General features: G+C 39.0%; 1 protein-coding gene across 1 annotated transcript in view; it reads left to right on the top strand.

Moving 5' to 3' along the window:
• Positions 1 to 14,088, top strand: part of zswim6 (zinc finger, SWIM-type containing 6) — a 195,849-nt gene extending 181,761 nt beyond the window's left edge. Inside the window, exons 12-14 of the mRNA XM_087988736.1 lie at positions 3,829 to 3,992; positions 5,697 to 5,778; positions 11,665 to 14,088. Coding sequence (XP_087844862.1) covers positions 3,829 to 3,992; positions 5,697 to 5,778; positions 11,665 to 12,527 — 1,109 coding nt within the window. The 3' untranslated portion in view covers positions 12,528 to 14,088. The remainder of the gene's footprint in view (positions 1 to 3,828; positions 3,993 to 5,696; positions 5,779 to 11,664) is intronic.
• Positions 14,089 to 14,352: the final 264 nt, after the last annotated feature.

Below are 14,352 nucleotides of genomic sequence, written 5' to 3'. Positions count from 1 at the left end.
GCCTATCCTAATATTGAAGATGTTCTGCTAAACGTGGTTCAAGGCCACTTGAGCAAAGAATGTTCCCGACTGAAGGACCGAGGCCATAATAAGGAGTTCACCTTCAGCAATAGATGGCTTACCCCACCTTGCTTCCCTAGCTGAAGAGATGCTCTGGGATTTTGCACTGTAACACAAAAGCATAGAAAACATGGTTAATAGCATGGTGCATTGTATTATACTTATCTGAAGGCAGCACTTTAGAAAATATTCACTGGATCTTTTTGGTTCTATCCGCCAACATTTTGCCAAGCCTTTTTCTTGTATGAGGTCAGGCTATTGTAAGGTGTGAACAAGTTGAAAGTAATGATACTAACTTTTTTTTTTACTGTTTTCATTATTGGTTTGTTTTTTGGACAGTGTTGTAGACAAATTGGGTTACACAGGTGCCTCCTCCCCTATCTCGAAGCTCTGTGAGACATTTACTTGTCAGTAGATACCTCAGGATTTGACTCCTCAAGAGTTTACTGTAGTTAACTGTTAGGCTAACTAAGTACAGTTTTGTCTTCCAAGTTGATACCTCAAAGAGATCTCCCCTATAATAGCTCTATATTGAGCTCATTTCTTTTGAGTCTCTCACTGCTAGTGCCTGGACTCTGTTGCTATGGCCATGCCTTATCTTTAAAAAGTTAAGCTCACACCGCCAAACCACAATGTATGTTAGTGTAACTCTAATGAATCATCAGTGGGTCTTCTAATACCGTCTAATCAGTGGAGATCTAGAAGTCTTTTCTGGGGCTAACATAACTCTCTCTCTTACTGGGACCTTTAAATGTTGTTAAATTTGCAAGTATTTTGTTAAATTAGACACTTTTGCTGAGTCTGAATGATAAAGCAGAGATGGTTGTTCCTGCTTGAAAACCCCTATTTCACTAGTTTAATTGTAGTGTAAGCAATGCTAGTCTGAAACCTAGATTTATGTCATGGAGAGATGAACAGCCTCTCTGTTGAGATGAAAATGTCAGATGAGCACAGGCAAACACACATTTCCCGTTTTTTTGCGGAATAGATGGACTTGATTTGCATTTTCATTATTTAAAATTACTTTAGCGTCTAGATGATTAAGGGCTGAGGCTTGGCTAGGACTGTTCCAGTTGCTTATGTAGCTTTCTGTCACTATGATGGTTTATATTGGGCTAGAACACCAGTGAACACTCATACAAGTGGCCTGGAGACCCATTAGCACTTGAATGGACACTGAGTTTTTCCTGAGTCTTGAAGCTGTCAACTGGACTTCTTTTATAACCAAATGTACAGAATAACAGTAATTATTTAAATTTTGATAGACTGGGAAATGTTGACGTAGAAAGGATGCGTGCAGCTCCAATACCAGTCAAAGCTTGATACCATCCAGGACGAAAGAGCCCCCAGCTCCACATCCGCATCATTCACTCCCTCTATGACTAATGCATAGTGGTCATAATGTATACCATATGCGAGATGCACTGCAGCAACTTACAAAAGGCTCCTTCATCGTCATCTTCCAAACTCATGACCGCAACTATCTAGAAGGAGAAGGGCAGCAGATACATGGGAACACCATCACCTCTTCGTTTTCCTTCAAGCCGGTCACTGTCCTCACTTGAAATATCTCTCCATTCCTTCAGTGTCACTGGACCAAACTATTGGAATTCTCTCCAACAGTATTGTTGGTCAACTGGCACCAAATGTACTGTAACAGTTTAAAGAGGCAACCCACCAGCAACAACTTAAGGGCAGCTAGATAATGAATACTGCCCAGTCAGTGAAGCTGACATCCCAGGAATGAATTTTAAAAGGTGTCCTTGTATAGCATCCCTGAAAATAAGTTTGCAGATGCAATAAGCAGTTAGGAGGGCAAAAGGCAGTTTCATTGCAAGATTGTATGAGTACTTCTGCAGCTTATAGGTGCTTAGTGACTTTACATCTGCACTTATTGTGTCCTTATGCAAGAAAAAAAAGTGTCCTTTTTAGTTGAGGAAGTGCAGTGAATGTTAACCAGATTGATTTTTAGGATGGCAGGTTTGATGTATGAAGAGAGATTGGACCAGTATTCACTAGAGTTTAGAAGAATGAAAGAGCACACACAAAATTCTGACAGGCCTGGGCAGTCTGAAAATAGGGATAATGTTTCTCCTGACCAGTGGCCCAGAACAAGCGATCGATGTCAGGATGCGCAGTAGGCCATTTCAGACTGAAATGAGGAGAAATGTATTCACTCCACTCCAGGTTGTCAATTTATGGAATTATCTACTACAGAAATCTTTGAAGTGCAAGACTTGGAATATGTTAAATAAATAGATTCCACAGGCTAAATGTGACCAGATATGGAGAGAGTGCAGGGGTATGGTATTGAGACAGAGGATCAGCCATGATCATGTTGAATAATGGAGTGTGCTCAAAAGGCTAAATGGCCTGTTCCTGCTCAGTTTTCTTGTGTTTTTGTTAGGTGATTCTGCAGCTTTCATTGCAGGGGAGTGAGACTATAGCACATCTTCCTGTGTTGTAACATTTAAGCCAGCAAGAAAATCTTTAACCCATAGAAAACTGAATTGACAGATCAGCCAAGATAAGGGGAACAGCTTTAGCAAGGTTAATACAGGGAGTGACTGCACAGATCCAATGATAAAACTGCAGAACTCACCAATATAAAAGCAAGTAACTCGCTTTCTTTCCTTGTGAAATATTAATCAATCTTAATTTAGAATGGAAGCAGAAAAAAGTTAATTGGGAGTTGGGTGTATGGAAATCCGAGATCTTTGAAAAATCATCTTCTGTATCTGTGTCATAGATACACTTAATCCCATGATTTATCATATGTGACCTGTTGCACTTAATCTCTAAATTTTAAGTGGTTTATCTAATCTCCATATTGTTTTTCCCCAAACGTAAATCAATGATATTTTTGAGTTTGGGATTGACATTTCTCTACAAAACACTGCAAAGCAGACAAATTGTGAAGTGGCAGCTTATCTTTTGCTATGCTGAATCTTCTCACTGAAATTCATAAAATTATAGTTCAAATTGAGTTTGAAATTCTTTTTCCCCAGTTTTACTGCTGTTTTTACTTGATTTTAAATTAGAAAATAATTTGCAATATTTTCCAAGGCAGTGGCAAATGAAAATTGATGTGGTGAAAAGATTGAATTGCTGCAAGTCCATTTTACGCTGCTGGCATGGCCAATGTCAGCCCCATTACCCACAGATTTATGTAATAAGATGTTGGCATTAGTCCAGCTAAATGAGGTCAAAACACACTGAAGGGAGTAGCTAAATAGCTATAGGTTAAGCTAACGAACAGTCTGTGAAACATTGGATTGGTACTAGGTACCCTCTGAATGAAATATTACTGAATTGCTGCCTCTGCAGTATATTGTAAACAGCCGTAATGGGTCTTGTGGGCAACTTATGTATAGACCTCCACTGTAGTGTGTGCTCACTGTATGCATAACCCTAACTATTGCATTCTGAACATCAGTACAACTTCTGTGTGGTCACTCTATTGCCCAGTTTACATCTAATGATGTTTCACACTGGATGTAGTGCAGCTTCTCAAGGGGAGAATAATCATGTGAAAATGTGCATCTTCTATAAAATGCTGTATTTAATATTGTTTAAAAAAAATTCTAGTTTGTCATTGGAAACACTGGTTGAATCACACTGCTTCAAAATGTACAATATCTTAGCCTAGTCTTATTTCATTACAATGATAAAGTTTACATCAGATCATCTTTTTTAACGTAACTGCATATTTAGTTATGTTGGTCTGGAAACAACTGAGCAAAAATGCATATTTTCAAATAATTGCAGGAGATGTAATGAGGCTGGAAACAGTGTTAGAATCCATACAAAAGAACATTCACTCCTCATCACATATCTTCAAGCTCGCCCAGGATGCATTTAAAATAGCAACTCCTATGGACAGTTTGCCCGATATTACCCTTCTCAAAGTGTCCCTGGAGCTGGGTCTTCAGGTAAGTCCACAATTGTATACTGAGATTAGTGATTTTTTTTAATCCAATTTTGGTGGTTGAGTTATATCCAAATAGGTTCTTATGACAGATGTTTAGCCATCCTAGAAAGATATTCCTAAATTATTGATCAAGTAATATGTTTCAATCTTTCTCTCTCCCAGACTGGCCAAAAAAGTGGTTTGCTTTGATATGCCATATAAATATTGCTCCAATGTAGAGTACCTATTAATAACAACTTGAGATCATATTGTGACAATCACAAATCATGTTAATTTCCTTAGAAGTTAATTGAGTTTTTAAAAATCAAAATTTTATGGGTATGAGCTCCTTTTGGTAAAACATGTAGTAATGGCATGTGTTCAGTTTCCATAAAGTGATTGTCAAATGTGTTACTGACTGGCGGGGAGTGGGGACATGTGATATTAAATGAACCCATCCTCATGAGCCTTGCCCTCTGACATGTGGGTTTAGCTAAATGGGAGAGGGTAACTTGTTCCAGGCTTTAATCACCCAATGAGCCATTTGGTAACTCCAATATGTATCGCTCTCCTGGCCTTTTCATGGCATGTTCTCCTGCTTTTGAGTTGTTATCTTTGCTGAACTTTCCCAGTTGCAATCTTCTGAATGGAGTTTTGTTATCTGGAGATACGTACTCTCCATTTGCACCGAAAACCTTCCCTGCCCTTGTATCTCCTGTTATGTGTGCAACAGACTTTGCTTTATTCATTCTAGTTTATGGTGAAGTTATCTCCCTTTTTAGGAAGGTGTGTCTTAAACTGATGCAGAATCCATTCTGTGACTGTTTTTGCCACTTGGTCTCTTGCAGATGGCTGCTCCCTCCATTTATATTCTCTATCACAAATAGCATTCAAAATTAATTGAGTACATTAAGGACCAAGAGCTGAGGTTGACCTAAATCTGCTTTTTAATAAACTAATTAACCATCCTTTCTTTTCCTTGAAGTTTCCCTTCCTGCTGACATTTTCCAGCATCTTGTCCAACCGTATAAATGCATGTTCGTTCTTTATAGTCCACCATGTTTTACATCCTGCTCCTTCTGGAGTTCCATTCCGAAATCCATACCATCTCCCTCTGCTTTCAACATCTTACTATCTCCTTATTAACTCCTCTTACATTTTTTGCTTTATCTCCTAAAGTTATCCTTTGCTTTCTTTATTATCAGTGAACATTAATTTATCCAGTTTGTAAAATGAGCTGTGATGTATTTCCAAAGATATCAAATTGCATTTTTGACCACCCCATGAGATAAATTCGAGTCAGTTTTGTTGGGGATGTGCTTCCAGATCAAAGTGGCACTTAGTTTGGAATTATATCGGCCACTGACTCGAACCAGTGAATGGAAAGACTGGTGCTGGAAATAGGAGTTATATTGGTGCAATAGGTTGCAGTTTCTGAGGTTAGGACTGTGTATGCTGTATCTCTACTCTGTTATATGTGACTTGAAAGCACTTCTTGCTGATGTTGAAAGCAAGAAATTGTGCTAATAACCCAGTATCAACACCCCATGTGATGTTGCACACAACTTACATTGTTTTTTTAAAGTAGCTGATCTTTACTATCCCTGAGCAAAATGCAGAAATCATCCTTCAAGAAAGAATATCTGAATGTAAACAATCTTCCAGTTACTTTTCATTAGTAACTTTGAAAAACCTAAACTTCCATTTTAATACTATTCTATTGCAGGTTATGCGAATGACATTATCAACATTAAATTGGCGCCGTCGTGAGATGGTGCGATGGTTGGTAACATGTGCTACAGAAGTAGGTGAGTCAAAAGTTGTAATTCACGGTGAACAGCTGTATTAAAGAGAGGCTGTGAACAAAACAGATATCGATGCAACAGAAAGCAGTGACTTTAGACAAAGGATTGAAGTATAAAAGCAAGAAATGCTGAAATCTGAATTTAAAAACAAACATCCAATAGTTGAGGCAACATCTGCCTAGTTTGTGATCTTGTTTTTCTAGTTTCCTATTTTTAATTAATATGATTCTGTCGAGAGCCTCCCAGTTAACCATTGTGGTGTTGGTGGATGATCCAAGGAGATACTGGAGGGATAGTATATTATTTGATGTAAATATTAGTATAATATTTGATGGGGAGAGCCTTATTTTGTATGGTTAATTATTCTATTTGAATTACATAATGTAAATAGTGGTTTCCAAAAGGAGTCTAAATTGATGTATAGAATTAGATTGTAACAAGCATGTTGGGAAACCAGTTTAAAGCTATTTGGTGATTTTCCTGCATAGCAAATTCTCAGACATCAAGGGAGGTAGCAAGCAGGTACTTCCTCATGCCCTGTAGGGCAAACAAAACCAACCTTGTCTTGCACATCTTCAAGTAGTAGAACTACAAAGGCTTTGTTTCAGGCCTTGCCAAAACTGCCTGATCTGTTGCAAAGAAATGATACAATAAGGACAAAACTGCAAAAAAAAAAAAGTTGCGATCAGTACCATACAAAAGTCGTTGTGACTAGCTTTAAATTTAATAATTCTCACCACTGTTACCAGTATTTATGCTAAGCTATGCTCGTGTGCAGCATGTCAATATTCTGGGGTTACCGTTGACCAGAGTCCTAACGAGACTAGTCATCTAAATACTGTGGATATAGCAGCAGGTCAAGGCTAGGAATACTGAAACTTGATTCACTTCCTATCTGCCCAGTGCCAGTCCACAATTTCCAAGTCAGGAGCATAAAAGAATTCACTCCACTTGCCTACATGTATGCAACTCCAGCAATACGCAAGAAACTTGACACCATCCAGGACAAAATAGCTCATTTGATTTAAAATGTTGCAACATTTTAAACAATCACTTCCCCCACCAAAGACAAACAGTGGCCACTCTGTGTACCTTCTACAAGATGCACTACAGCAAGTCACCAACTTTCCTCTCTCAGCACTTTTCAAACTCTCACCTCTGGCACCGAGAAAGTCAGGAGCAGCATGTCTTAGTCTTTTATGCCACAGATTTCTTTGTAATGTTGGGATAATACATACAATGCCAGGAGTGCCTTCAAGCCACACAAAACCAGAACTGAATAGTGTTTCTGTCAATGGATTAATTTCCTGGAGCTTGCTCCCTACCAGCACTATAGCGAACCAACCCACTATGAACTGCATCACCACCACCCCCAAGACAGTTGGGAATGGGCTTTAATTACTAGCTGAACAAATGAAACCCATGTGTCATGAATTATTAAAAGTTTAACAAACCTGAACGTATTTCATATGCCAGTTCAAAACTGAACTGTTTAAGATAGTACATATATTGCAGTTATACAAAAACAAAAGAGGGAATTGCATTTTGGAAGAAATGGGCATTGCATATCAAGGAAAATATAGAGATCATTGGTGGCTTATGATCACATGTAGTGTCGCAAATTTATAAATTTGATTTGTAAATTTGTTAGAATAGGTTTAATAACTTATTATATACTCTCATATACATGCTTTACAATTACAAAACAACCTCGGTTATCTGAACGAGATGGCCGGGGGGAGTGTTTTGCTCGGCTAACTGGATAATGGGTAACATTTTTACAGGACTTTGAGATCTTGTTTGGATAATCCAAAATTCGAGTAATTGACGTTTGGATAATTAAGGTTGTTCTGTATGTGTATGCATGTTGTCTTTTCCTTTCCTTCTATCTGTTTTGTTTTTGCTTTCTTTTACTGTGCTCCTGTCTTTTGTCCATTTGCAACTTCTCCCGACTCCCATACAGTGTCTCCTTTTACTCTGCCTGTAGCACTACCACATGCCATGACTTGTTACTGTGTGTTCATGAACACCTGGCATTGTAACAGTTCATTGGTTTGTGTGGATTGTTACAGCATTACAAAGATATCTGTGGCATAAAAGACCAAAATAAAAAGCACCTGGCTATCAGGAAGCAGCCAAGATTAATGGAAGGGTTGCTGTGAAAGGCCATTTTGTGAGTCAGTTTCATGTTCTCTCTCCTCTTCAAACTTGTGAAATCCTGCCAGAGTGAAGAAGTGAAAACGTCCGTCAGCCAGTTGTAATGTTCCGACTCGAAATGACTAATACATTTCTATTCATCAGTAATATGCTGCACTAAACTTTTCCAAATTTAACTGTGTTGATTAAGAAACCACAGCATGTTTCGCTTGGCATTCTTATAATATTTCCCAGGTCCAACTTCTGGGTGTTTTGCACTGATTGGTAAATTATGTTGACGCACACTACTGAATGATCTGGATCTTTACTTCTGATCCTTGTATCCGCTTGACACTTCCATTCAGTCTCACTCGGGCATGATCATTCCTTCTCGTCCATAGCTCTGTGCCCCACAAGGCCTTTTATCTTACTCTCTAGTTTCTGCCTTTTGGCATGTAACTATTATTTCTTCCAGCTCTGTCACCAAATGCTAAACCCAGATCTGTTTTTTTTCCACCAGATGTCATGTATGATTAAATTCTTGTTCAATTAGGTTGATGAATATAATGCAGTAGATACAGTGTGCACGGCCCAGGTTCAAATCCCATCTGCTTCACAGGTGTGCAATAGCATCTGTGAACAGGTTGACTAGAAAATATCTGCAGTATATTAGGATTTTCAGGAGACATTCAACAAGATGTTTCCTAAGTTAGAAATATTAAGGCATATAGTATGTAAGAAAATATGGCAGCTTGGTAGAGAGTTAGCAGGTGGATAGGTAAAAGTAAATTAATTCTGCTCTGATTGGAAGTACTGCACCTAAAGGTGTCAGTGCTGGCTCGACTTTCTTTTGTGCTTTGCAGGCAATTTCAATTTGCTGATGACACAAAACTATGTGTGAACTAGGAGAAGGAAGCTACTCTGCTGTTCGTTGAGATGATCATCTGAAAATGGCTTCAACTCTATATTCCCATCTTCCCAGATAACCTTCGATTATTGATTGTCAATGGGGTCAATCATCTCAACCCTTTAAAAATATCCAATGACTATGCCTGCACCAGTCTCTGGTGAAGAACATTCCAAAGAATCATAACTCCTGAGACAAACATTTTCTCCACATCTTGATCTTGCGTGGAAGGCTCTTTGTTGTTATACCATGTTCTCTAATTCTAGTTTCTCCCACAATGGGAATTGTGGTATCCATTTTGGTATCCACCTTGTCAAGTTCTCTCAGTATCTTATACATCTCAGAATGATCATCTGAGTCTTCTGAGCTCCAGTAGATGAAGGCACATTTTCTCATGAGATATCAATTACCACCACCACCCTACCCCCAAGCCATGCTATTGGGGGAGAAGATTCGCAGTACTTGGTTTTACAGAAAACAATGAAGATTGCAATAGTCTATGGGGAAAAGTATGGAATGGGCAAATGCGGCAGCTGCACTTTGGCTGTCTCACACTTATCCACAATTTGGTGGAGGGGGGAGAGGCAGAGGAGGTGGAATGTTGGGGTAGGGGGGAGAAGCACAGGGGGGGTGGAATATTGGGGAGGTGGAAAAGGAACAACCACTTAATGAAAGATGCTGAAGGGTGTGGATGATCTGAAGCCTCAAATACATTATTGCAAATGCTTGTAATGAATAAGACTGAATGATTTGGACACTTTAGTTGAAAGCTGGATCTGCTTGAAAAAGATGATATTCCTACACAGAATGTGTATGTATGTCACTGGACTGGTAATCTAGAGGTGTTGGTGGATAATCTTAAAAATAAACTGATATGGATAAAAGATAACCATGATCCTATGGAATTGTAACTTTATCTGAACTGGTTCATTAATTCCAATTCGGGAAGGAAATCTGCAATCCTTACCCACTCTAGCCTATATCTAGCTCTAATTAGCAGCTACTCAAGTAGTTTAGCAAAACAGTTGGTGTCACCACCCTCTCAATGCATCTAGAGATTGTGATTAAATGCCAGTATGACATGGGGAGAATTTGTTTTAACAGTGGATGTGGTGCAGAGCTAAGAATTTAGTTACTGATTACTGTAGCAAAAATCTGGGTAAAATGCAATTGGCTGTCTTTTGTGTTCTAAGCTTCTATAACACCATTTGAATTGTTATAAAGCCAAATCTAGTGGAAGGCCCTTTTCACCTGCCCTTACCTCAAAAGAATACCCCTGATTTGACAATGTGACATTTTTTTCTATTTCTGTCCCAAGTATAGTTGAATTCCCTTAGAATCATAAGATAGCAACAACCCAGATGGGGACTATGTTCAGCCTGTTGTTTCCCTTTCCCTCGGGTAGGGGAGTTCAAAACTAGGGCATATTTTTAAGGTGAGGGGAGAAAATTTTTAAAAGGACATGGAGGTGGGGGGGCAGCATTTTATACAAATTACTTCGTGTGGAATGAACTGTCAGAGGAAATGGTATATGCAGGTACAGTTACAACATTTAAAAGACATTTGGAGAAGTACATGAATAGGAAGGGTTTGGAAGAATATAGGCCAAGCTCAGGCAGTTGGGTCTAAAACAATTCTGTTTGGAAATGTGGTTGACATGGACTGGCTGGACCGAATGGTCTGCTTTGGTCCTGTATGATTATGCCATCACTCTGTGGAGGTAACCTGGCTACTCTAACTCCTGCAAATATTTTCAGTTCAGAAAATTGTGCAGTCCTTATTAAAAGCTTCAATAAATCTGTCTCCTTCGCACTCTCTTTTTGCAGGACCTGGAATGCATTGCCAGTGTTTCAGCATTTTTTTTCCACCTCTGATTTTGTCATCGCTTTAAATTGGTGACCCCTGATTTTCAATCTTCCCCCGTCTTCTGTCCTGAATCCCCTCTTGATTTTGGACCTCTTTATCAAATCTCCCCTTGGCCAGCTTTTCTCTAAGAACAGCAGCTCCGCCTTCTCCAGTTTGTCCATATAACTGAAGGCTGCTCATTTTGAGGCATCCTCCTGTTCTCCTACCTGTCTCAGCAGTGTCTACTGGTGGAGCTGCCAGTCAGTAGCATTATGATTCCACCATCAGATATAGGAAGGGGGGGAAACACAAACATGGCCACTTAGGACAGTGCTGTAGATCCAGCTTTGCTGCCAGCAAATGCAAGCTGGTGAGCCCCTAGAAGATGGCATTAGGGCCCTGAACTCATGGGAATATCCAGTTCAGTCAATAAAGTAGGTGGCACAGAGCTTTTTCAAACACTTAGTTATGGTTGTATGATTACTGAATGAAGATGGCTAAGTTCCGCATCTTTCGAAGGTCTGCTTTTCCTATGTTTGACGGGCAGAATGGATTTCCGTGCAGACTGAAACCAAAGTGCTGTTATAAAAGGGAAACTGATTTGTTAAAGTAGAATTTAAAGTTGCTCAGAGTTTTAGGCCAAATTGGATAAATAATTGGAAAACTTATTTATTTCATATTTTTATCATGGTACCTCTCCTTCAGCAATTATAGAATTGCATTTGAGGGAGAGAGGCTTTGCCTGTTACATTAACTACTTGTGTTCCTACAGTCTTTTATGTTTTCCCTTTCCCTCGCTTTCCACTGCCCCTACCAAAGAAAGCATTTGCAGCTATTTGAAACCGGTAGAAATTCCTGAAGATATGGGTGTACTTGTATTTGTTGGAAGCTGCAGAGTTTGTTCATTACCCAGAAGCCTGATCTGCACACAGGATCGCAATTCTTTGATGGTAATTGTTCAAGGAATAATATAGCTGAACCTTTTTCTTTTGTCTTTTCAGGTGTTTATGCATTGGACAGCATTATGCAAAGTTGGTTTACATTATTCACCCCAACTGAAGCTACCAGTATTGTTGCCACTACAGTAATGTCTCATAGCACAGTTGTTAGATTGAACCTGGACTATAACCAACGGGAGAAACTAGCCAGCAGTGCAAGGACGCTTGCACTGCAGTGTGCAATGAAGGATCCTCAGAACTGTGCCCTCTCTGCTCTAACCCTGTGTGAAAAGGACCATATAGCTTTTGAGACTGCTTACCAAATAGTTCTAGATGCTGCCACGACTGGTATGAGTTATACACAGCTCTTCACAATTGCTCGATACATGGAGCACCGTGGTTACCCAATGCGGGCCTATAAGCTAGCCACCTTGGCAATGACGCATCTCAACCTGGGTTACAATCAGGATACACACCCTGCCATTAATGACGTCCTATGGGCATGTGCACTTAGCCATTCCCTTGGGAAGAATGAGCTAGCAGCTATAATACCTCTGGTGGTTAAAAGTGTTCAGTGTGCCACAGTACTTTCTGACATTCTTCGCCGGTGCACTTTGACCACACCAGGAATGGTGGGACTACATGGACGGAGGAACTCTGGGAAATTAATGTCACTGGACAAAGCACCACTCCGACAGCTCCTGGATGCCACTATTGGGGCCTATATAAATACAACACATTCACGGCTTACGCACATTAGTCCACGGCACTATAGTGAGTTTATAGAGTTCCTAAGCAAGGCTCGAGAGACCTTCTTGATGGCTCACGATGGACACATCCAGTTTACACAGTTTATTGACAACCTGAAGCAAATTTACAAAGGCAAAAAGAAACTCATGATGTTAGTGCGAGAGCGATTTGGTTGATCAGCACGCTGTCATATCTTTTTATTGAGCCTGCCTTTGTACCCTTTTTAACCTAAACCAGAGCCACACCGGTATTATATGTGTATAGTAATGAACAGTTCACAAACTTTAACCCTGTTGATTGTGAGATTTATGTGTGTTTTTTTGTATGAGAGAAGAAAAGAATCAGTTTACACTGAGTACATGTTGTCAAGTGGCAAAAGTCCACGTCGCTCCTGTCCTTTGTATGTACATTCACAGCCTAAGAGTATGGCTTTAAACCAAACAGACACCTCCATCCTCAGTGATAAGTACCTCGTATGGATTCAGCTTTACTCCTTCGTCACTCATCCTTACATTTCAGTGTATTAAAAATACAAGGCTGACCACGTGGCTTTGCAGTGCTGTTCATCCAGAAGCATGGCACACGTTGCTCGTGCATGTGTAATTAGCGACTGTCAACATACATTCTCAGGGATTTATCGAAGAAAGAATGAGAGCATTTATTGTACTGTATATATTATAGTATATGTCTGAATATTGAAAAAATATACGTAACATTTTAATTTATAAAATATTCTATGTAATGCAAAATACTTGAAGCTGCAGTAGCTTGGTATAAAAACATATCAGAAGGACTAAAGTGCGCCTTGCTTCAGGTTGGCTCAGGTGGAGAATTGTGTGCTGGGCATCTATGCAGAGCCACCACCTCTGTTGCATGATTGGACTGATAATTAGTCTGAGAAAACATAAATTTTAATAAAGAAAAAAATCTGCTTGTAACAAACACCATAGTTAAAAGGGGCAAAAAAAACAAATTACAGCCAGAGCAGTAAGCCTTAGCATTAAAAGTATTTGCCAGAATTGGGCTTTGTGCCTCCTAGTCTAGAACTGAACTACAACAATTTAAGACATCCTTGAAAAGGTTGAACTATGTGTTTTACAATAAAAAAGATGTTACAGTAGGCCTTTGCAGTGGTATAGTGAAATGCTACTTATGTGCTCAATAACATATATTAATCTGCATTGGGAACTGACTTTGTGCAGGACAGGAAGTTGCTGTGTAGTAAGACTGTTCTACTTTTTTTCCTCCTATAGAATTCCTCGAGAGAGAGAACAGCCTTCTATCTTGCCTTGTCTTAATGCTTTAAAAAAAATAACCAAACTGGACATCTAACTACCAAACTGTTCATTAAAAATGACTTTGGTTTCTATTTTGAGTCTTTAATTTAGCAGAACTGTTCTGTATCTTGTGCTTTATAAAAGAGTTTTTACGTTGGGTGCAAAATGTTACTAGTGTCACTTGTTCCTTCCACTAGGGAAAATGCTAGAGGTATGTTCTGTAGCTTTTTTTGCTGTTTAGGAAAAGAAGATTATAATTTCTTGCTCACCATTTTATTTATTATAGTAGGTGAAAGATTGTACTTCATCGCCCGTGTAAACATGCTCTTGAAGTTTAAAAGTAATTAAGATTTGATACACTGATATCAATTTATTTATGTAACTAAATCACTGTTTTATAAACTTGTTAATGATTCAACAATTTTTTTGTTTTGATTAAAATTAGTTTTTTGAAAGTTAATGATGTCTCTGTGTATAATATAATTTACTTCGGGCTGTGAACATGCAAAATAGAGTTGTGAACAGCCCGGTGAAAATATAACTATCTTTTTGTTTTAAAGTGCATGCTTATTCATTATAGAACTGAAAGGGTCTCACTAGCACTCTGGATTGGATGGCTGTTTCTAGAACTAACTGATTAAGTTTGTAAATGCAAATTATAGAGGAATGCCACAAGCGTGTGTTAACAGATAGATATAATCAATCTGATTGAATTTTCAGCCCC

The sequence above is a fragment of the Chiloscyllium plagiosum genome, unplaced genomic scaffold, assembly GCF_037043375.1.
Source record: "Chiloscyllium plagiosum isolate Xiang-an unplaced genomic scaffold, Cpla_swu_hap1 HiC_scaffold_1, whole genome shotgun sequence".
Taxonomy (NCBI): domain Eukaryota; kingdom Metazoa; phylum Chordata; class Chondrichthyes; order Orectolobiformes; family Hemiscylliidae; genus Chiloscyllium; species Chiloscyllium plagiosum.
The sequence above is the reverse complement of the archived record's forward strand: the minus strand, read 5'-3'. Positions and strand labels throughout refer to the sequence as shown.